This window comes from Amaranthus tricolor, chromosome 12 (genome assembly GCF_026212465.1).
Source record: "Amaranthus tricolor cultivar Red isolate AtriRed21 chromosome 12, ASM2621246v1, whole genome shotgun sequence".
Classification (NCBI taxonomy): domain Eukaryota; kingdom Viridiplantae; phylum Streptophyta; class Magnoliopsida; order Caryophyllales; family Amaranthaceae; genus Amaranthus; species Amaranthus tricolor.
In genome coordinates, this window is record NC_080058.1 from 10,664,162 (window position 1) to 10,680,687 (window position 16,526).

General features: G+C 32.9%; 1 protein-coding gene across 1 annotated transcript; it reads right to left on the reverse strand.

Annotated features, from left to right (window-relative positions):
• Positions 1 to 689: 689 nt before the first annotated feature.
• LOC130796869 (uncharacterized) lies at positions 690 to 4,986 on the reverse strand. Its single transcript, XM_057659289.1, has 5 exons — positions 4,590 to 4,986; positions 2,395 to 3,261; positions 1,359 to 1,729; positions 1,089 to 1,158; positions 690 to 974 (listed from the first exon to the last, which is right to left on the reverse strand). The coding sequence occupies exons 2-5, from the start codon at positions 3,144 to 3,146 to the stop codon at positions 902 to 904; spliced, it is 1,266 nt and encodes a 421-aa protein (XP_057515272.1). The 5' UTR covers positions 3,147 to 3,261; positions 4,590 to 4,986; the 3' UTR covers positions 690 to 901.
• Positions 4,987 to 16,526: the final 11,540 nt, after the last annotated feature.

Genomic DNA, 16,526 nt, shown 5'->3' on the forward strand with positions numbered 1-16,526 from the left:
TAATTTATTGAGAACAAACATATTATAAGTATTCTGACAGTATGACATTGTCTACCTTTTGAGCAATTTTGACTTTTTTTTGACCAATTTTTTTGTTCGCTGTTAGTAACTGTAAATTAACCTAACCTTAAGCTCGAACATGAAAATGCTTATTTTTAGAATTAAGTTTACCCGAAATTCATTTTTTTTTATTATTTTTCTTTAAAAATTGCTTATTTGTTTCACATTTTCTTCGGATATATATACAACAGAAGTGCCTGTTGATGATCCGTCCACACAAAAGATCAAATACCCTAGCAACCTGGTTACAAAGTGACTCGATCACGAGCAAGGGCAATTCGAATCTTTCAGAACATGACCCAAAGACTCTGGTCGCTCTGCATTTGATCAGCAGCCAAAAGCAGATAAGTATTCTGTACTGCCTTGTATCATGACCGTGTTCTACGTCATGAGTCATTCCTTGTTAAAATATATGCCTATTTAGTATGTTTTAGCTTTTATATAGTAAAGCACACTAGTATGGTATGTGCAGTATGTTCAATACTGGTGTGACAGATATAAGAATACCCGAACAAGCTGAACGGTGGTCTGTGGTGTGACGGTTATAGAGCTCAAGATTAACCAATTTTAGATATAAAACTCATTATTTGCATACTTATAAAGCTTCTAGAAAAAGCAGGCAACTATAGTAGAAATAAAACAATGGGAAACTCATTATTAGTAGAAAATAGTTTACAGATATTGAACTTACAAATACAGATCAATAAACATATCTAACTTAGCAACTAAGTCGGAACTTCAGGCTACTATACCCTTTTTAAAAAGTGTGACATGGACCGAGCTGCTTCCAAGAACAGTACATACTTTCAAGGTGCACCGACATGCTGCATCAAAAGAACATTCAAGTCATACCACTGGCACGAAACTTAGGTCGAACCATGATCACCCCAGGCCTAGTTTCATCAAATCGATAACTGCAATATTAAATGGACACTTCATTATATCAAAAAAGATCGACGCATCATTAGGAATATGTATTCGGAAATCAGTATTGATGAACCTGAGCTGGAAAAGTCACATGAACTCACCCATTGTCAACAAGGAAGGTTTTCACTGCAGTTGGAAGTGCTGCACCTCCACGGCTATGATTTCCGATGCCTGCCAAGGACAATGTTTAACTACCATACAAGTAATCATAAAAAAAATAAAATTTGAATTTAATTGCAATGGCCCATGTTATTAGTGTTAGAAATTATACTTAAGAGGTTCTGAGTTACACTAATTTCATATTTTCAGATAAGGTTCACAGTGTTTCAAAAAATTTACAAATCGTTTTCATTTAGGAATGCCACCAATACCTGTAATGACTTCCAACCAAATAGGTTTCAACCTATAAGATGCCTGCTCTTCAGATTTATTCTCAGGCATACTCTTGGAACTGTTAGGAAGTTCTGAGTGCCTTGAACCCTTAGATAGAAATTGGGTCTCAATCATAAATAAACGTTTCTTCACAGCTTCGACTGCTTCTAATGCATGAAGACCATGCAAGTCCAACCTCCAAATCCCATTATTCTCATTACGTATTCTCAAAATCTCACAGGCAGCCTTAGCATTAAGACTTTGTGCCGCTCCCCAATCCTCCCGAGCTTTCAGAGAGAACTGTTGGGCAGATTTGTGATCGCCTCTTAAAAATGAGTTAGTTGCTGCCTTAGAGTGACGTGTAGCAGCCCTTTTGAAAAAAATATGATAACATATGAATTAGACCGACAGGTTTGATACAATAGACCTTAATCTGCATAAATACTGGCATTTAAAAACCAGGCAGCACATTAACGGACCAACACCAACACAATAAACGAGATTTGCAAATGAAAATGATGTAAACTAAACCAAATCAAACTGAGCCTTGACTAGCTTCATTTAACAGTTTCGTTCAATACAGAATATACGAAAAAGAGGATAAGCTCAGTCATAGAACATTCTTGGTTTACAAGACTCAATTCACTCTCAGACAGCCAAAAAAAATAACAATGTCTGATTCACATTTTTTTACTAATGAAGCAATGCATGATTGATTTAAATGGTATACTACTCACGCAGTTTCACAAACATATGCACTCATAAATAGCAAACATCCCTCCTAGACAAATAAAAAGGGGCATTCCTAGCCATTCCAATATTATTCGCGATAGATAGTTGATTAAAAAAGTAATCCAAGACTTCAAAACTATTTTATAACAACATATGTTCCAAAACTACGTTATATTTAAAGCAATGTCTTGATCATTTCATTCAATGAAAGTGATTTATCCTCTAATTACATATAAAAAAGGGCATTACACATAATTTGACAACAGTCCATTAACATGAATAGAAAACATCAAAAATACAAACCTTATTTTCTTTATGGCATCTTTACGGCAACTCAAGTAGACATCATCCTCTTCCCACTCGGGCTCAACAGGTATACTTGTCAACTGTCCAAGAATTGCATTAATTTCCATATAATCATTGTACAGATTTTCTGTAAATTTGTTGCTCACATTATTGTTTTTGCTGCCAAGACATGGCTCTGTAAAAGAGCACATCTTGGCAGGTTCATGAACATCTTTTGAAGACTCATCTTCCTTCTTACTCGTTAATTTATTATGATTTTCCACCTCAGTAATTTCCAATTCATGTGATCTTTGGTCAGAGACCATAGCCTTCAGAAAGGAAGATGCCTTGTTCACGTCATTTCCTGTAGCAGCTATAACGTCCTCGATCAAACTATCATCGGCCCAGACGAACATCTCTTTGAGCTGCTTATAAACTAAGTTAAACTTGACCTCCAAAGAAAGCTCACTGATCTGGGGACTTTCAGAACTACCAACTTCAGAAGACTTACTAAATATGTTATAGTGTTTAAGAGTGGGAAAATGAAGTGAAGGCTGTATAGCTGATGAGAATGATTTCACATGCTTGTCTCTCGTGGATGTTTTGGAAGGTTGAAGTGAGCTTGTGGTAGTTCGCAGTGAGGGAAAGAGTTCATCACCAGATTGAGCAACAATATCATCTTTTTGTCTTTGCTTAAGGTCAAATGCAGCCCATCCAGAGGTCTTTACTCGTCTTGAGGACATTTTTGAGTCCCCCTCGCTTGTGATCATGTCACCACAAAACCACAAGCGAAGGTCAATCCTAAAGCTCTTTTCACACTCCTGAAACTGAGTTACAATCTTAAAACAAATGCACGCCTCCAATAATTTTCTACAGCAACACCACCTGAAAAATCAGAAATGCAAAGTTAAAACTTTGAAATAAGTTATAAGAAAATCAATATGATTTCCCGCATGAACTATGATTCTATGATATTCAAAGTTTATGCTCGAGCACTCTTAGCACAACTAACACTTGACACAAAACACAAAATTCTGCACTATTTTGTACTCCCAAAGTCCCACCAATGATATTATCAATTCCCATTTTGAGTGTTCATAAATGAAAGCATCATGGAAATTAAGAGCTAAGAATGACATGAAAATTTGGGATTTGCAGGAATACATAGCTATACATAGAAATGATTTGAGGATGAAAATATATGTCCATGATCATTCAAATTGATACTGTTAGTTGTATTATTACTTAAACTCAAATTTACAACAATCTTAGTTAGCAACAACTTTCCACATCGAGTAAATTTGGTTCATGTAGCCAACACATATTGTTCGGATTTTGTTGGGATTAAGGCTTTGGCAATGTTACGGTATACCCACAGTCTCATTTATTTATGTCATTTAAACAAGCTCCAAAAAAACTATTGTTTTTTTCTCGCGTCCGCATACTCACCCTTAATGTAGGTGAAAGAACATTATGGAACAGAGTGAGTATCTGATATGATATAGGAGTACATTCTACCGACACAATATGGAATCAAAGCATACTCTCATAAGACTTGTTGGACACACGAATCTTAAGAAATTTCATACTTGAATTATGTCTGTACAAGAATAAAATGCAAAATCCAAATACTGATTGTATGTTTCAAGCTTACATGGTGCTTGAACTTTAGTTTTCCCAAATATCCATAATTCCCAACTTACAAATCTTCGCCACCAAAAATCACATTATGTAACGAAAGAAGGTTCCTCCATTAAATGATCCATTTTAATCCAACAATTATCTATATCAAGGAACAAGTATATAAGCCAATTAAATGATCCATTTTAATCCAACAATTATCTATATCAAGGAACAAGTATATAAGCCAATTAATTCTAAATTTTTTAATTGTTTATCATATATAAAAGCAGACTATATGCTCTAAATAGATTGATTCGTTACAAGATATATAAGCCTCAACTTAATAAAAAGTTGTAAACTTTACACAAATTTGATTAAACTAACATTGATTCATCTGAAATCTGAAATAAAGATAAATAATTAAGAAAATTACTCAAATTCGATTCACTAAAAGTATAATAATTTCAGAATTAACCAACTAACCCTACAAAATAAAGCACTCAAAATAATTTCAAAAATTAAAAAACAATTACAGAAATTATAGGTAATCCTGAAAAACAACAAAAAAAAATCAAATGGAAATACAGTACCTGGAGGCCAGACACAAAGGTAAATACACAATTTGAAGGATGCTAAACCAGGAAAGTAAAACGGAGGTAGCGAAACCAAGGCGTGAATCTAATAGAAAGAGAACGAAAGAGATCAGACTGAGAAGCTTTGAAGAATGAAGAATCTAACAATTGAGGTGCAATGAAAAGAGACGAAGACCATTTGTTCCCGAAACAATCCATAAAAGTGAACCCTAAAAATTTTGTTCTTGAGAATTTGAATGAACAAACCCAGAAAAGAGGAGGAAGAAGAGAGGTTTTTGACCTGGTTGAGGAATAAACGATGAAAACAGAATGATTCGTTGTTTATTTGTTTTCATTAAAAAGAAAAGTCAGTTTTTGTGGCTGAAGTGTGTAGTTGTGAGGTGCAACAACTTAGACGGTCTTTGGCGAGATAATTTTTATTCAATTGGCCAATATATTTTTTTACGGGACCGACCAATGTACATTATTTAGTTTATTAGAATGATTACTTATAATTTTAAAGTGATTAATTAAAAAAATATGTCAATTATATATGGTGCGTCTTGGTGATATGGTCTCATATAAAAAGAGCTGGTTGAATTTAGGCTATTTGTTCTAAAATGTTGTTGACGATAAAGGCCCATTACCTTTGCTATTGGGTTAACCACTTTTGAAAAAAATTGAAAAAAATAAATGGTTTTTACTTTTTTAATAAAAAATTTCTAAAATAAGTATAGAAAAAACTAATTTCAAGCAAAGTGTCAAGCAAAATCGTTGTCCATCCATTTAAATTTAATGTTAAAAAATGTCTATATGAGATATTAAAGTTCCTACTTGTTTTTGTAAATTGACTAATTTGTTCATTAAAAGTTCACTTTTGTTGTTCAAATATCCGCTTAACTTTCAATGTTAAAAATGATAACTTGCAATATTAAATTGTCTACTAATAATGATGTTGAATTGTCTTCTTGGCTTTATCATTATCAAACAATCACTTTTATTGTATAAATACTCGCATCTACTATAATTTTAAAAATATCTAAATGCGATATTAAAATTGTTTACTTATGACATTAAAATGTCTAATTTGCTTCTTAAAACTAATTATTGTTATTTAAATAATCACTTTTATTTTCATTGCTAAAATATCTAGTTATGATGTTAAATTGCATAATTTTGATGTTAAAATCCATGATTTGCTTCTTAAAACTTAACTTTTTGTTTAAATATTCACATTCACTTTCAATGTAAAAATTTCTTACTTGTGATATTATAATTTTTATTAATTTATGATGTTAAAATGTCTACTTTGCTTCTAAAAACTAAATATTGTTGTTTAGATACTCACTTTCATTTTCATTGTTAAAATATCTACTTACGACCTTAAATTGCATAATTGTGATGCTAAAATGTCTACTTTACTTCTTAAAAATCAACCTTATTCTTCAAATATTCACATCCTATTTGTGTGGTAAAATTGCGTACTTTAATTAGTAAAAAGATTCACTTTGTATATTTACATACTGGGCACTTGGTGGCATTGAAATAAAAATATACTACAATATTTTTTTTTATACAACATATTATATGATACTACAAAAAAGCTTAAAATAATAATAAATGTAATTCTTTCAACCACAAAACCTAATTCTTTGTCATCATCATCATCAATAGAAACATCTTCATGATGAAGTGATTCATTGGATCTTTGTCATACTTCATACACGTATTCTCCTTATTTTGATCCTATATATAATGGTTTTTTTTAGTTTTTTATGGCTTTTAGGCTTTTGGTATTGGTTTGCCTTTTTTGGTTTCATAGGTATTCTCAACCAAAAAGAGCACGTGTAGCCATTCTTGTGCCATCAAATCTCGATCAAAATCCAATCGGACTTGAACCATACAAAGTTATGGAGTTAAAAAGTCAAAAATCTAAGGAAGAAAGAAGAAAGATCCAAGAAAAAGAAATATCAACATATAAACTAATCAAAGGCATAATGGTCCATTAAGAATGTGCGCAACATTCAGTATACCTAGAATTTGATGGCTTTGATGACTATAGATCGAACTTGATTTTGTTAGATTTAATTTGACTGGTCACTTGTCAAAACAGATTACAAATGAAGAAGTTAGGACACAATTTTCATCAAGTTGTCATTGTTACCCGTCGACAAGGTGCATCCAACTGAGCTTTAGCATGGTATGATCATTAACTTTTCTCCCTTTTCTTCTTTTTTTTTCCTTTATCCTAATAAATTTCGCCTTTCATACTACTATAACCCTTTTTATTGTCCGATATCCTATTTGTCTATCTTTTTATTTGAGCTCTTTTGTGTGAAATTTGTGTCTACCCATTGTATAGGATTTGGAGTAAGGTTTTAAGGTTATAAAAAAAAACTATCTCAAATCATTTTTTTACTCCTCCTTCCACATTCTCTTGGAGCCTCAAGAGAAATTTTTATATTAGTATAATTAAATTTAGTTTTTAGGTGCGTTTAGTTTTTAAGTCTCAAGATTTCATCCTTTTGGTTTATTGTTATAATTATTCTTTTTCAGTTTAATTTTCACCATTATATAGTTTAAGAGAAAATGTGTGGAGGAGTTTAGGAGAAGTTTAAGAGAAGAGGGCATTCATTGGCTGACTAACCTCTTTAATATTATTTTGAGGACACATAAGATGCCATAAGAATGGAGGAATAGCACACTAATACCACTGTTTAAAAACAAAAGTGATTCGCAAGTATGCGGGAACTATAGAGGTATCAAACTTCTAAGCCATACAATGAAATTGTGGGAAAGAGTGATAGAGGGGAGAATTAGACAGGAAACGGTGATTAGAGAGAATCAATTCGGTTTTATGCCAGGAAGGTCAACCATTGAGGCAATTCATGTTTTGAGGAGACTAATGGAGAAATCTAGGGAGCGAAAGAAGGATCTGCGTATGGTGTTAATTGACTTGGAGAAAGCGTATGATAGCATACCACGACGTGTCATCTGGGATAGCCTCAAGGCTAGAGGTATTTCTTCAGTGTACATTGAGGCTATACGAGATATGTATGACAGAGTTTCGACTAACATTCAAACATTAATGGGGATAACAAAGCCTTTTCCGGTTAAAGTTGGACTACATCAAGGGTTGGCTCTAAGCCCTTTCATTTTTACTGTCATTATGGAAGAGATTTCTAAATCTATTTGGGAGACGATACCGTGGTGCATGCTATTCACTGACGACATAGTGCTGGTAGCAGAAACTAGAGAGGAGTTTAGTAATAAATTGGATGAGTGGATGGAAGCTTTAGAAGGTAAAGGGTTGCGTATTAGTCGTACGAAGATCGAGTATTTGTGCTGTGACTTTAGTGGGACATTACCGGTAGGTGAACCAGAGGTGTCCATTGATGAAGCAGTTGTTAAAAGTACGATCAAGTACAAGTATTTGGGATGATCATTAAAAGGGATGGGGAGATTAACGAAGATGTAAATCATTGTATACATGCGGATTGGCTCAAGTGGCGAGCAGCCACCGCAGCGCTATGTGATAGGAAATTCCCAAGCAAGTTAAAAGGAAAATTCTACCGGGCGGCAATCAGACTTGCTCTGCTAACCGAATGTTGGCTTGTAAAGAAGATTTTTGAACATAAGATGGAAGTTACAGAAATGTGTATGCTGAGGTGGATGTGTGGGCACACATTGATGGATCGAATTAGGAACTAAGAGATTAGGGACAAACTATGGGTAGCCCTTATTTTTAAAAAAATGCACGAAAATAGATTGAAGTGGTTTGAACATGTGCAGAGAAAGACTTTCGACGCCCCTGTGAGAAGGGTTGAAAGCATTATAGTAGAGGGTAAGAGGAGTCGAGGAAGAGTCAGGAGAACTTGAGATGAGCAAATAAAAGTTGACTTGCATGAATTAAACCTCTCTGATGGCCTGACTAAGGATAGGGGTACTTGGAGGCGCCATATCCATATTTTAGACCACTGATGTACTCTTAGATTACCTTTTGGTGTTCTTGCCCTCTTGCTTCTCTCGTTTCTTTTATTATTAGTTTTTTTGTTTTATTTATTTTGTAGTTGGTTCTACTTATTTATTTTATGGAAATTCCACATGGTAGCATCTAGTTTTCATGAAATGCAAGTGGTAGCACTTTTATAAGGTTTTTCCACATGGTAGCATCCAGTTTATACACTATCTAATTGCCATAGCATTTTCGTTAAATTCTTGTTAGTTTCTGCTTAATTCAACATTTTGTAAGATTTTTTCACATGGTAGCATCCAATTTTTGATCTCAAATGTTTAATTCACCATCTTAACGTTTAATTCACCGATTAATTTATCAACGCCCTTAAATGTTGTAACAATTTTATTTTCATTCAAATTAATGGCATTATAAAGTTCAAAAGGTGCATTACAAACACTAATACATAATTCAAAAAAACATTTAATAAGCTCAAAAGGTGCATTTCATAAGTTCAAAAGGTGCATTCTAAGCACTAATACATATCTACTTAATGGTTACAACATTTAAGGGCGTTGATAAATTAATCGGTAAATTAAACGTTAAAATGGTTGATTAAACATTTGAGAGCAAAAATTAGATGATACCGTGTGGAAAAATCTTACAAAATGATGAATTAAACAGAAATTAACAAGAATTTAATGGAAAATGCTACGGCAGTTAGATAGTGCATAAACTGGATGCTACCACGTGGAAAAATTTTACAAAAGTGCTACCATTGGCGCTTAATGAAAACTGAATGTTACCATATGGAACTTCCCTTGTTTTATTTATAGGCATTTTAATTTATCTTTCCTGTGTAGTTACGTCTCTTTATTTTTCTCGAGTCGGGGGACTCCTTTGGCTGTGCTCTTCTTTATGAGTATGAGTTGTCGCCGTCCTTCCCTCCCCAGACCCTGTCCATAGTTTTTCTGTGAGCGAAATACACTGAGTAAGATGATGATGATGATGATAGTTTAAGTTTCTTGTGTCTTTTTTCTTATTTGTAGTTCCTAATGAAATCAACATTTGCTTAGTGTTACTAGTTGTAATTTGGGATTTAATTCATGTCATGTATGAGAACGATGATTTCATTTGAAAATTTGGAATTGACTCAAATTTATTGTTTGAAAAAATCAAAAAATTTTAAATTTGAATTTGGATCAAATTTCACCATTGTTTTTAAAGTAGTTAAAGATGAGAATTTGAGAATGACTACCGAAACCTTGTCATTTTCAAATTCTTCATTTATGATTTCATAATTAAAATCCATAATTTGAAATAATTAATACTACATCAAGTTATTACAAATTTCCTTAAAGTTTCAAGCAATTTACAATTTCATTTTGTTAAAGGGATTCTTTCCCACTGTTGTTGATGGTAGTAAAGTTCATACTAGTTTTCTTTACCATTTCTATGTTTAATTTCTTTATTCATTTCTTACTGAATTGTTGTAGTATTCTAGATTTGAGCTATTATTCATGCATTTTTAGGTTTTGATGATTAGTTTTATTAATTGTTGATTTACTCTTAATCATATATAGTTAGTGATACTCTTAACATGCTATTAATTAATCATACTTAGCTTAATTATGCTAATTTTATGCTTTTTATTATTTTACTTTAAATTTCATAAGTAGTTAATCACTAGGTTTAAAGGCTTTATATCCCATTAGCATGTTTAGGATATAAATAAGGCATAAAAATATTATTATAATTGATTCCCATTTTTTAACCTGATCCTCCTTAATTTTTTTCATAATTAAAATTGATACATCTTACTTTCTTTCATTATCCCACTCTATTGTCTTTCGAGTAGTATACTTTCAATTTGATTAATGTTGAATTAGTTTTTTTAATGTGTATATGATTCTTGTATTAGATTGTAACATGGCATAGATCAAAGTGATAAAAATGGTTTTACAAGTGACCCACTTATTCTAGACTTCTAAGGTGGAAGAAGTTGAAGGCCTAACATCATTTATATCGACATAGGGCTTATATACGTAAATTTGTGTTCAAACTTGTTGAGTAGAAGTGTTTAGCGGCAGATTCCAGTGGGGCGTGTTAATTTCATAAGGAGTTAGGACAAGCCGGGTCAAAAGCTTGTTAGACTCTAATAATTATATAATATTTTACCTAATTTAACCAAAATATAAATTATTAAGAAAGAGTTAGACTATTGATTTAAGGGAAGAGGAATAACTCCACTAAATTTTTGTATAGTTATGTGAGAACAAGCTTGAGCAAACACAATGTCATTCACCAATTAGAATGGTAGTTTTATTGGTTTTATCATTCTAGAAAGTTATACTATTATATAATAATTTATCAAATTGAAAATAACATACCATAATAATCATCGTGTGTATAAGTCTAAGTACAACAAGTCCCATTAACATGATCCGTCCGTTAAAAACACGCTTCGACCAAGAAAAAGTGAAAAAAATAAGACATTTGAACAAATTAATTCCCAAAATAAGCGTCTGTACATCCAGACCAGAGCTTTGGATAAGTCGCTGTTAGTAACAGCGAAAGAAGGAAAAAAAAATTAAAATGCCTTAGTCGCTGTTAGTAACAGCGACTTAAGGAGTTGACCAGTTAGCTCCTTAAGTCGCTGTTACTAACAGCGACTTAGGCCCTTTAAATTTTTTTTTTTAATGAAGTAAAGTAGCCATTGTTAATTAGAAAAATAGCCGTTAGGAACTTGAAAATAGCCGTTGTAATGATGTTCTATAAATAGCTCCATCATTTCCCATACTTCATTATATCAATTCTACATCATACTTCTTAATTTCTAAAGGTAACATTATGTATTATGTTAGTTTTACTTTTAATTTTTAAATGTTAATATAAACGTTTGATAATACGATTAAAATATATACATGTACACATATATTACAAAGTATACACAAAAGTCAATATGTTACAAATTCTGAATATGTACAAGTGTTGAATATATACAAAATGTCACTAATCTTCAAAATATACAAACACTATTGTAATGCTAATCCTCCTCCTGTACCCTGTCTAATTGTGACGGTTTACGACGCCTCCTACGATAGTAAGATGCAGTCGCATGACGCTCGGGTAGGGGAGGATTGATAGCTTCAACTTAAAGAAATATGAAGTACTAAATTAAAAAGGGGTAAGTTCAATGACCTGTACATCCCATAGCACGCTGCTCCTATGATTCGCCTGCATCGTAAGGACACTAGGGTCGAGCGGGCCTGGAGCTGCTAGATCCATCTCTCCTGCATAAAGGGATTTTGGGTTTCTTGGGTAGCTAACAAATCTCCACTAAGATTGTACTTAAAACTTAAATTGACAGTACTTCTTGTAGTGTCAATGCCAATCCTAGAGCATATAAAATGTTTAAATTCATTCAAATCCATGTATGAATTGCATGCAAACAGTTTACGTCTTCCCCCAACATACTTAACATTGTTACTAGTTGATCGTATTGAACCATTCCAAAAGCATACAATAGTCTCACGAAATGAATCCATTTCTACAATAACACAATACAAAATCAACATCACCATCATGTTCATAAATATATTACCACTACACATTTTAAATTCAAGAACAAATTCTCGAACAAACTATTAATTATGAAGATCAAGGCAAATAATAACTACATTCGACATATTCGTAGAGCTTAAGTCTAAATGACCATTATACATGACATACATTTTAAAATCAACACCAAATAGAAAAATTTAACATTGAACAACAATTAGTAAATTCGTAAATTGCAACAATTCAACAACAACTTGAACAACAACACCAAATAAAAACGTACCTCAATAAGCTGTAGATTAACAACAATTAGTAAATTGCAAGTATATGAACCTATATTAATGGGAAAGTTCATTAAAATTCACTAAACCCTAATTTTCCGAAAATTGAAAAAAAAACAGAAAAAAAATACCTTAATTCGATGTAGGAAGATTATACAACAAATTAGTGGTACCAACTTCGAATTTGATGAATTTAGTTGAAAGATTGAATGTGATTTTAATGGAGGATAAACGAGGGAGATGTCGAATGAAGAAAAAAACGCGAACTGAAATGAGGAAGAAGAAACTGGAAAAATAAAACGACCTCAGTCGCTGTTAGTAACAGCGACTTAGGCCTTTTAATTTTTTTTTCCTTCTTTCGCTGTTACTAACAGCGACTAATCCCAAACCACAGCTTTGGATGTGCGGACGCTTATTTTGAAAAATAAGTTTTCACGAAGCTTATTTTGGGAAATAAGTTGTTGAAATGTCTTATTTTTTTCAAATATTCCTTCGACCAACTAATTTTTGTCTTATCGAGGCCCACCCCCATTAAACAAATGTATTGTAGGCCATATCCAAGTTAAAAACTTATGAAGTGACCAATAAAGGTTATGAGGTCTCACTTCTAAGTAGGGATGCAGGCGGGGCGGGTCTAATAGGAGACCCGCCCCATCCCCACCCCATCGGGGCGGGGATGGGTCCCGGTTTGATGGGTCATGGGGCGGGTACGGGTATAAAATTCATACCCACCGCGGGGATAGGGATGGGTTTTAGGTGATACCCGCCCCATCCCCGCCCCGCCCACCCCGCCCCGCCCCACCCCGCCTAACGAAATGTACAAATTTTGAGAATTGGAATACCCTAAATTATTTTTCAAATATCTGAAAACCTTGAATTATTTTCAAATTTTTTTAAAAACTTTAAAAACCCCGTTTTTATATTTCTTTTAAGGTCTAAGATCATGTTTTTTAGAGTAAGGTTTATAATCATGTTTTGTCTATTTTTTATCCTTTTTTCTCAATAAAATTTGTTTATATTCATTACGAGTTGTGTAGAGGTAGGCGATATTAAGTGATGATTAGATGGGGATTTGAAAATAAATATGTGACACAGATGGGTATTAAGCGGGGATTTGACGGGTGGTGGGGCGGGTAAAATGGGTATTAGACGGGGATGGATACGCAGATGGGGATGGGGATGGGATGGTATTAGGTACAAACCCATCGGGGCGGGGACGGGGAAAAAAATTATACCCGCCGCGGGGATGGGGATGGGGATGGGGATTGATTTACCAGATGGGGATGGGGATGGTAACGCCAATACCCGCCCCATTTGCATCCCTACTTCTAAGGTTCACCATGCTAATGTCAAAACTAATCAAAACAAGGATATAATAACTCTAAATATATATGTAGAAGAAAATTATATTTCAAATAAATTTATTCTAAATATAATTCCTCCATTTAGATGTGAGAATTCCTCTTATCCTCTCTTTTTACACATTTACATCTAAAGATAAAGCTACAAGCTCCTTACCAACAATGTAATTTTTGTATTTTAGCTTTAACCGCATTTACTAATATATATGATATATAGTTTGAAGAGCAAATCAATATCACAAAACTACTATCGCTCAATAGTTAGAGCAATAGATTTGAAACCTTAGGTAAGGATATTAAATCCTAATTGAACTTGTATCTATTTTAAAAATAAACTTATAAATTTATATTATAATATTATTATTCATTCCCTTTCATAGTTTTAAATTCATCTTTTTCGTATGCATTCATATTTTTGTTATTTTTAATTAATAGTGTTTAGTTTTTGAACTTACTAGGCAAATATATAAAGTAAAAAAAATTATTTATTTCAAATGGGATAATAACATTAAAGCTTTAACTCTATGTGTTGCAAATGTTTTTTTTGCTATATATTATTTTAGTTCGTTTCAGTCTGTATGGTTTGTAAAGTTTTCATAGTTACTAGTTTTCAAATAAACAATTGAAAATTTTAATATTAATAATCTCACCTTTCACATGTCTATTGTGAATAACCCAACTTTGTATTATTTTTAAATAATATCAATTTTCATGTGAATTTGTAAGGAACATACCTCGTAACCTATTGACCTACTATAATAGGTTGCCTTAGCCAAAAAATATAAAAATAAAAATAATCCTAATTCCTTCCCCTTCCACTCCAACCACCAAGCCTACCGCTCCTATGACGCTACCGACGTCACACCTCGTTTCTCTGGTATCGTCCCCCACCCCTCCCCATATCCCTGCGCGACTCACCTTTCTCTCTTCACCCTATGCGCAGCCACCACTCTTAATATCCTTACCGAACCTCATAAAACCACCCACACCTTACTTAAATATGGCGTTTTAAGGGGATATTTTATGTCGAACTAAGGAGGGTGGGACCCTTACGGTAGGTTTAGAGTAGTTTAGGGCTTCGAGCAAGGTGGGGAGGCAGTTGAGATTGCGTAGGGGTAGTGAGGCGACGGTGTTTCATGCATGGTGGGTGCCTTAGGGTGTTTGGGGTTAGGCCAGTCTCAGCATGGAAAGGTTAGGGTGATAGATTTGTTGGTCGAAATGAGGGGGGGAATAAGGTTTTATTTCCTTTTTTTCGTAAAGGTAACTTATTATAGTATGTTAACATGTTATAAAGTACCACAAAGATGCGGGAGAGCAGGTTGAGATGGTTTGGGCATGTGCAGAGAAAGACACATGACGCCCCAGTAAGAAGGATCGAATGCATCATAGTAGAGGGCAAGACAAGTCGAGGAAGACCTAGGAGAACGTGGGAGGAACAGATTAAAAGTGACATGCATGAATTTCACCTCTCCAAGGACCTGACCAGGAATAGGGGTAGTTGGCGGCGCCTTATCCACGTCTTTGATTACTAAACTCGTCCCTTTTACCCATCGTTTGTTATTGTTCATTGCCTTTAATTATCGCTCTTACCTCCTTCTTTACTTTTATCTTTATTTTTAGTTATTTGTACGTATTCTATTTATTTTATTTGTAAGTTGTAGGTTTCTCTCTCTTTGAAGACCTTTCTCGAGCCAAGGGACTCTATGATCGTACTCTCCTCTATGGGTATGAGCTACCGTCGTTCTTCTCTCCAAGACCCTGATCATAGTTTTCTATGAGTGGGATACACTGGGTATGATGATGATGATGATGATGATGATGAACATGTTATAAAGTATGCTGCCAGCAAATTCACATGAAAGTTGAGATTATTAAAAAATAACGCAAAGTTGGGATTATTCTCAAAATTATTAATACTAGATAGATTTCCGTGTCAAGCATAGTTTATGAATTATTTAAATAAAAAATTACTAATTTTATACATGTAATTAAGTTATTATATGATTCCTAAATTATATTGAAATTATAAATTGATTTGTTTTAAAAATTGTAAAAGTATTACTATTAGGTTGAGATATATATTACTAATATATATAAAACATAATCATAAAATCATGCACCAAACGATATAGATTATAAGTAATTACTAAAAAATAATAGAAATTTTCAACACATAAAAAATAATATAAATAATAATTTAAATGTTTAATGTCCTTGTAAAACCTTAAAATAAGTTTTCAAGCTAAAGAACATACTCGCTCTATTCCTTAAAGAGGTTCTCATTTGTCATTTTGGTTTCTATTTATTGTTCTCATAAAGAATCACTTTGTTTATGTCACAAGTTTTGAACAAAAATAACTTTATTCATCATGATTTAATATTTCAATAATACTTATGGTCCCCACATATCTCCCATTAATTTTATTCTAACATTTTTATATTCTTTATGGTCTCTAGTCTCACATATTTTTTACTATATAAAAATATTTTTTATTAGTTGTGTACCTCATATTTTTTATTAGTTGTGGTCCTCATATTTTTTCCACTACCTTTTTTTTTAATATTTATGGTCTCTATTTTTCCTCTATTAGATTTATTATTCAATAAAATAATGTCTATCATCTAAAAGATTTTTTTTTCTTCTGAATTCTCGGGAACATTATTCCTTGTAGGAACTTCATTAAGAAACTAAAAAAATATTTTACAATAATAATCAACATATAACCTTATTTATTTATTTATTTATGGGTGATAAGTTTGTCAAACATATGTAATAGATTTATCATTTGAAATATGT

Bases quoted from the DNA above. Each gene is read 5' to 3' on its own strand.
- LOC130796869 (XM_057659289.1), bottom strand. From the start codon at position 3,146: ATGATCACAAGCGAGGGGGACTCAAAAATGTCCTCAAGACGAGTAAAG. The intron at 1,730-2,394 runs GTTTGTATTTTT...TTTTTTCAAAAG, and splicing joins GATGCCATAAAGAAAATAAG to GGCTGCTACACGTCACTCTA. The intron at 975-1,088 runs GTGAGTTCATGT...TTAATATTGCAG, and splicing joins ACCTTCCTTGTTGACAATGG to TTATCGATTTGATGAAACTA.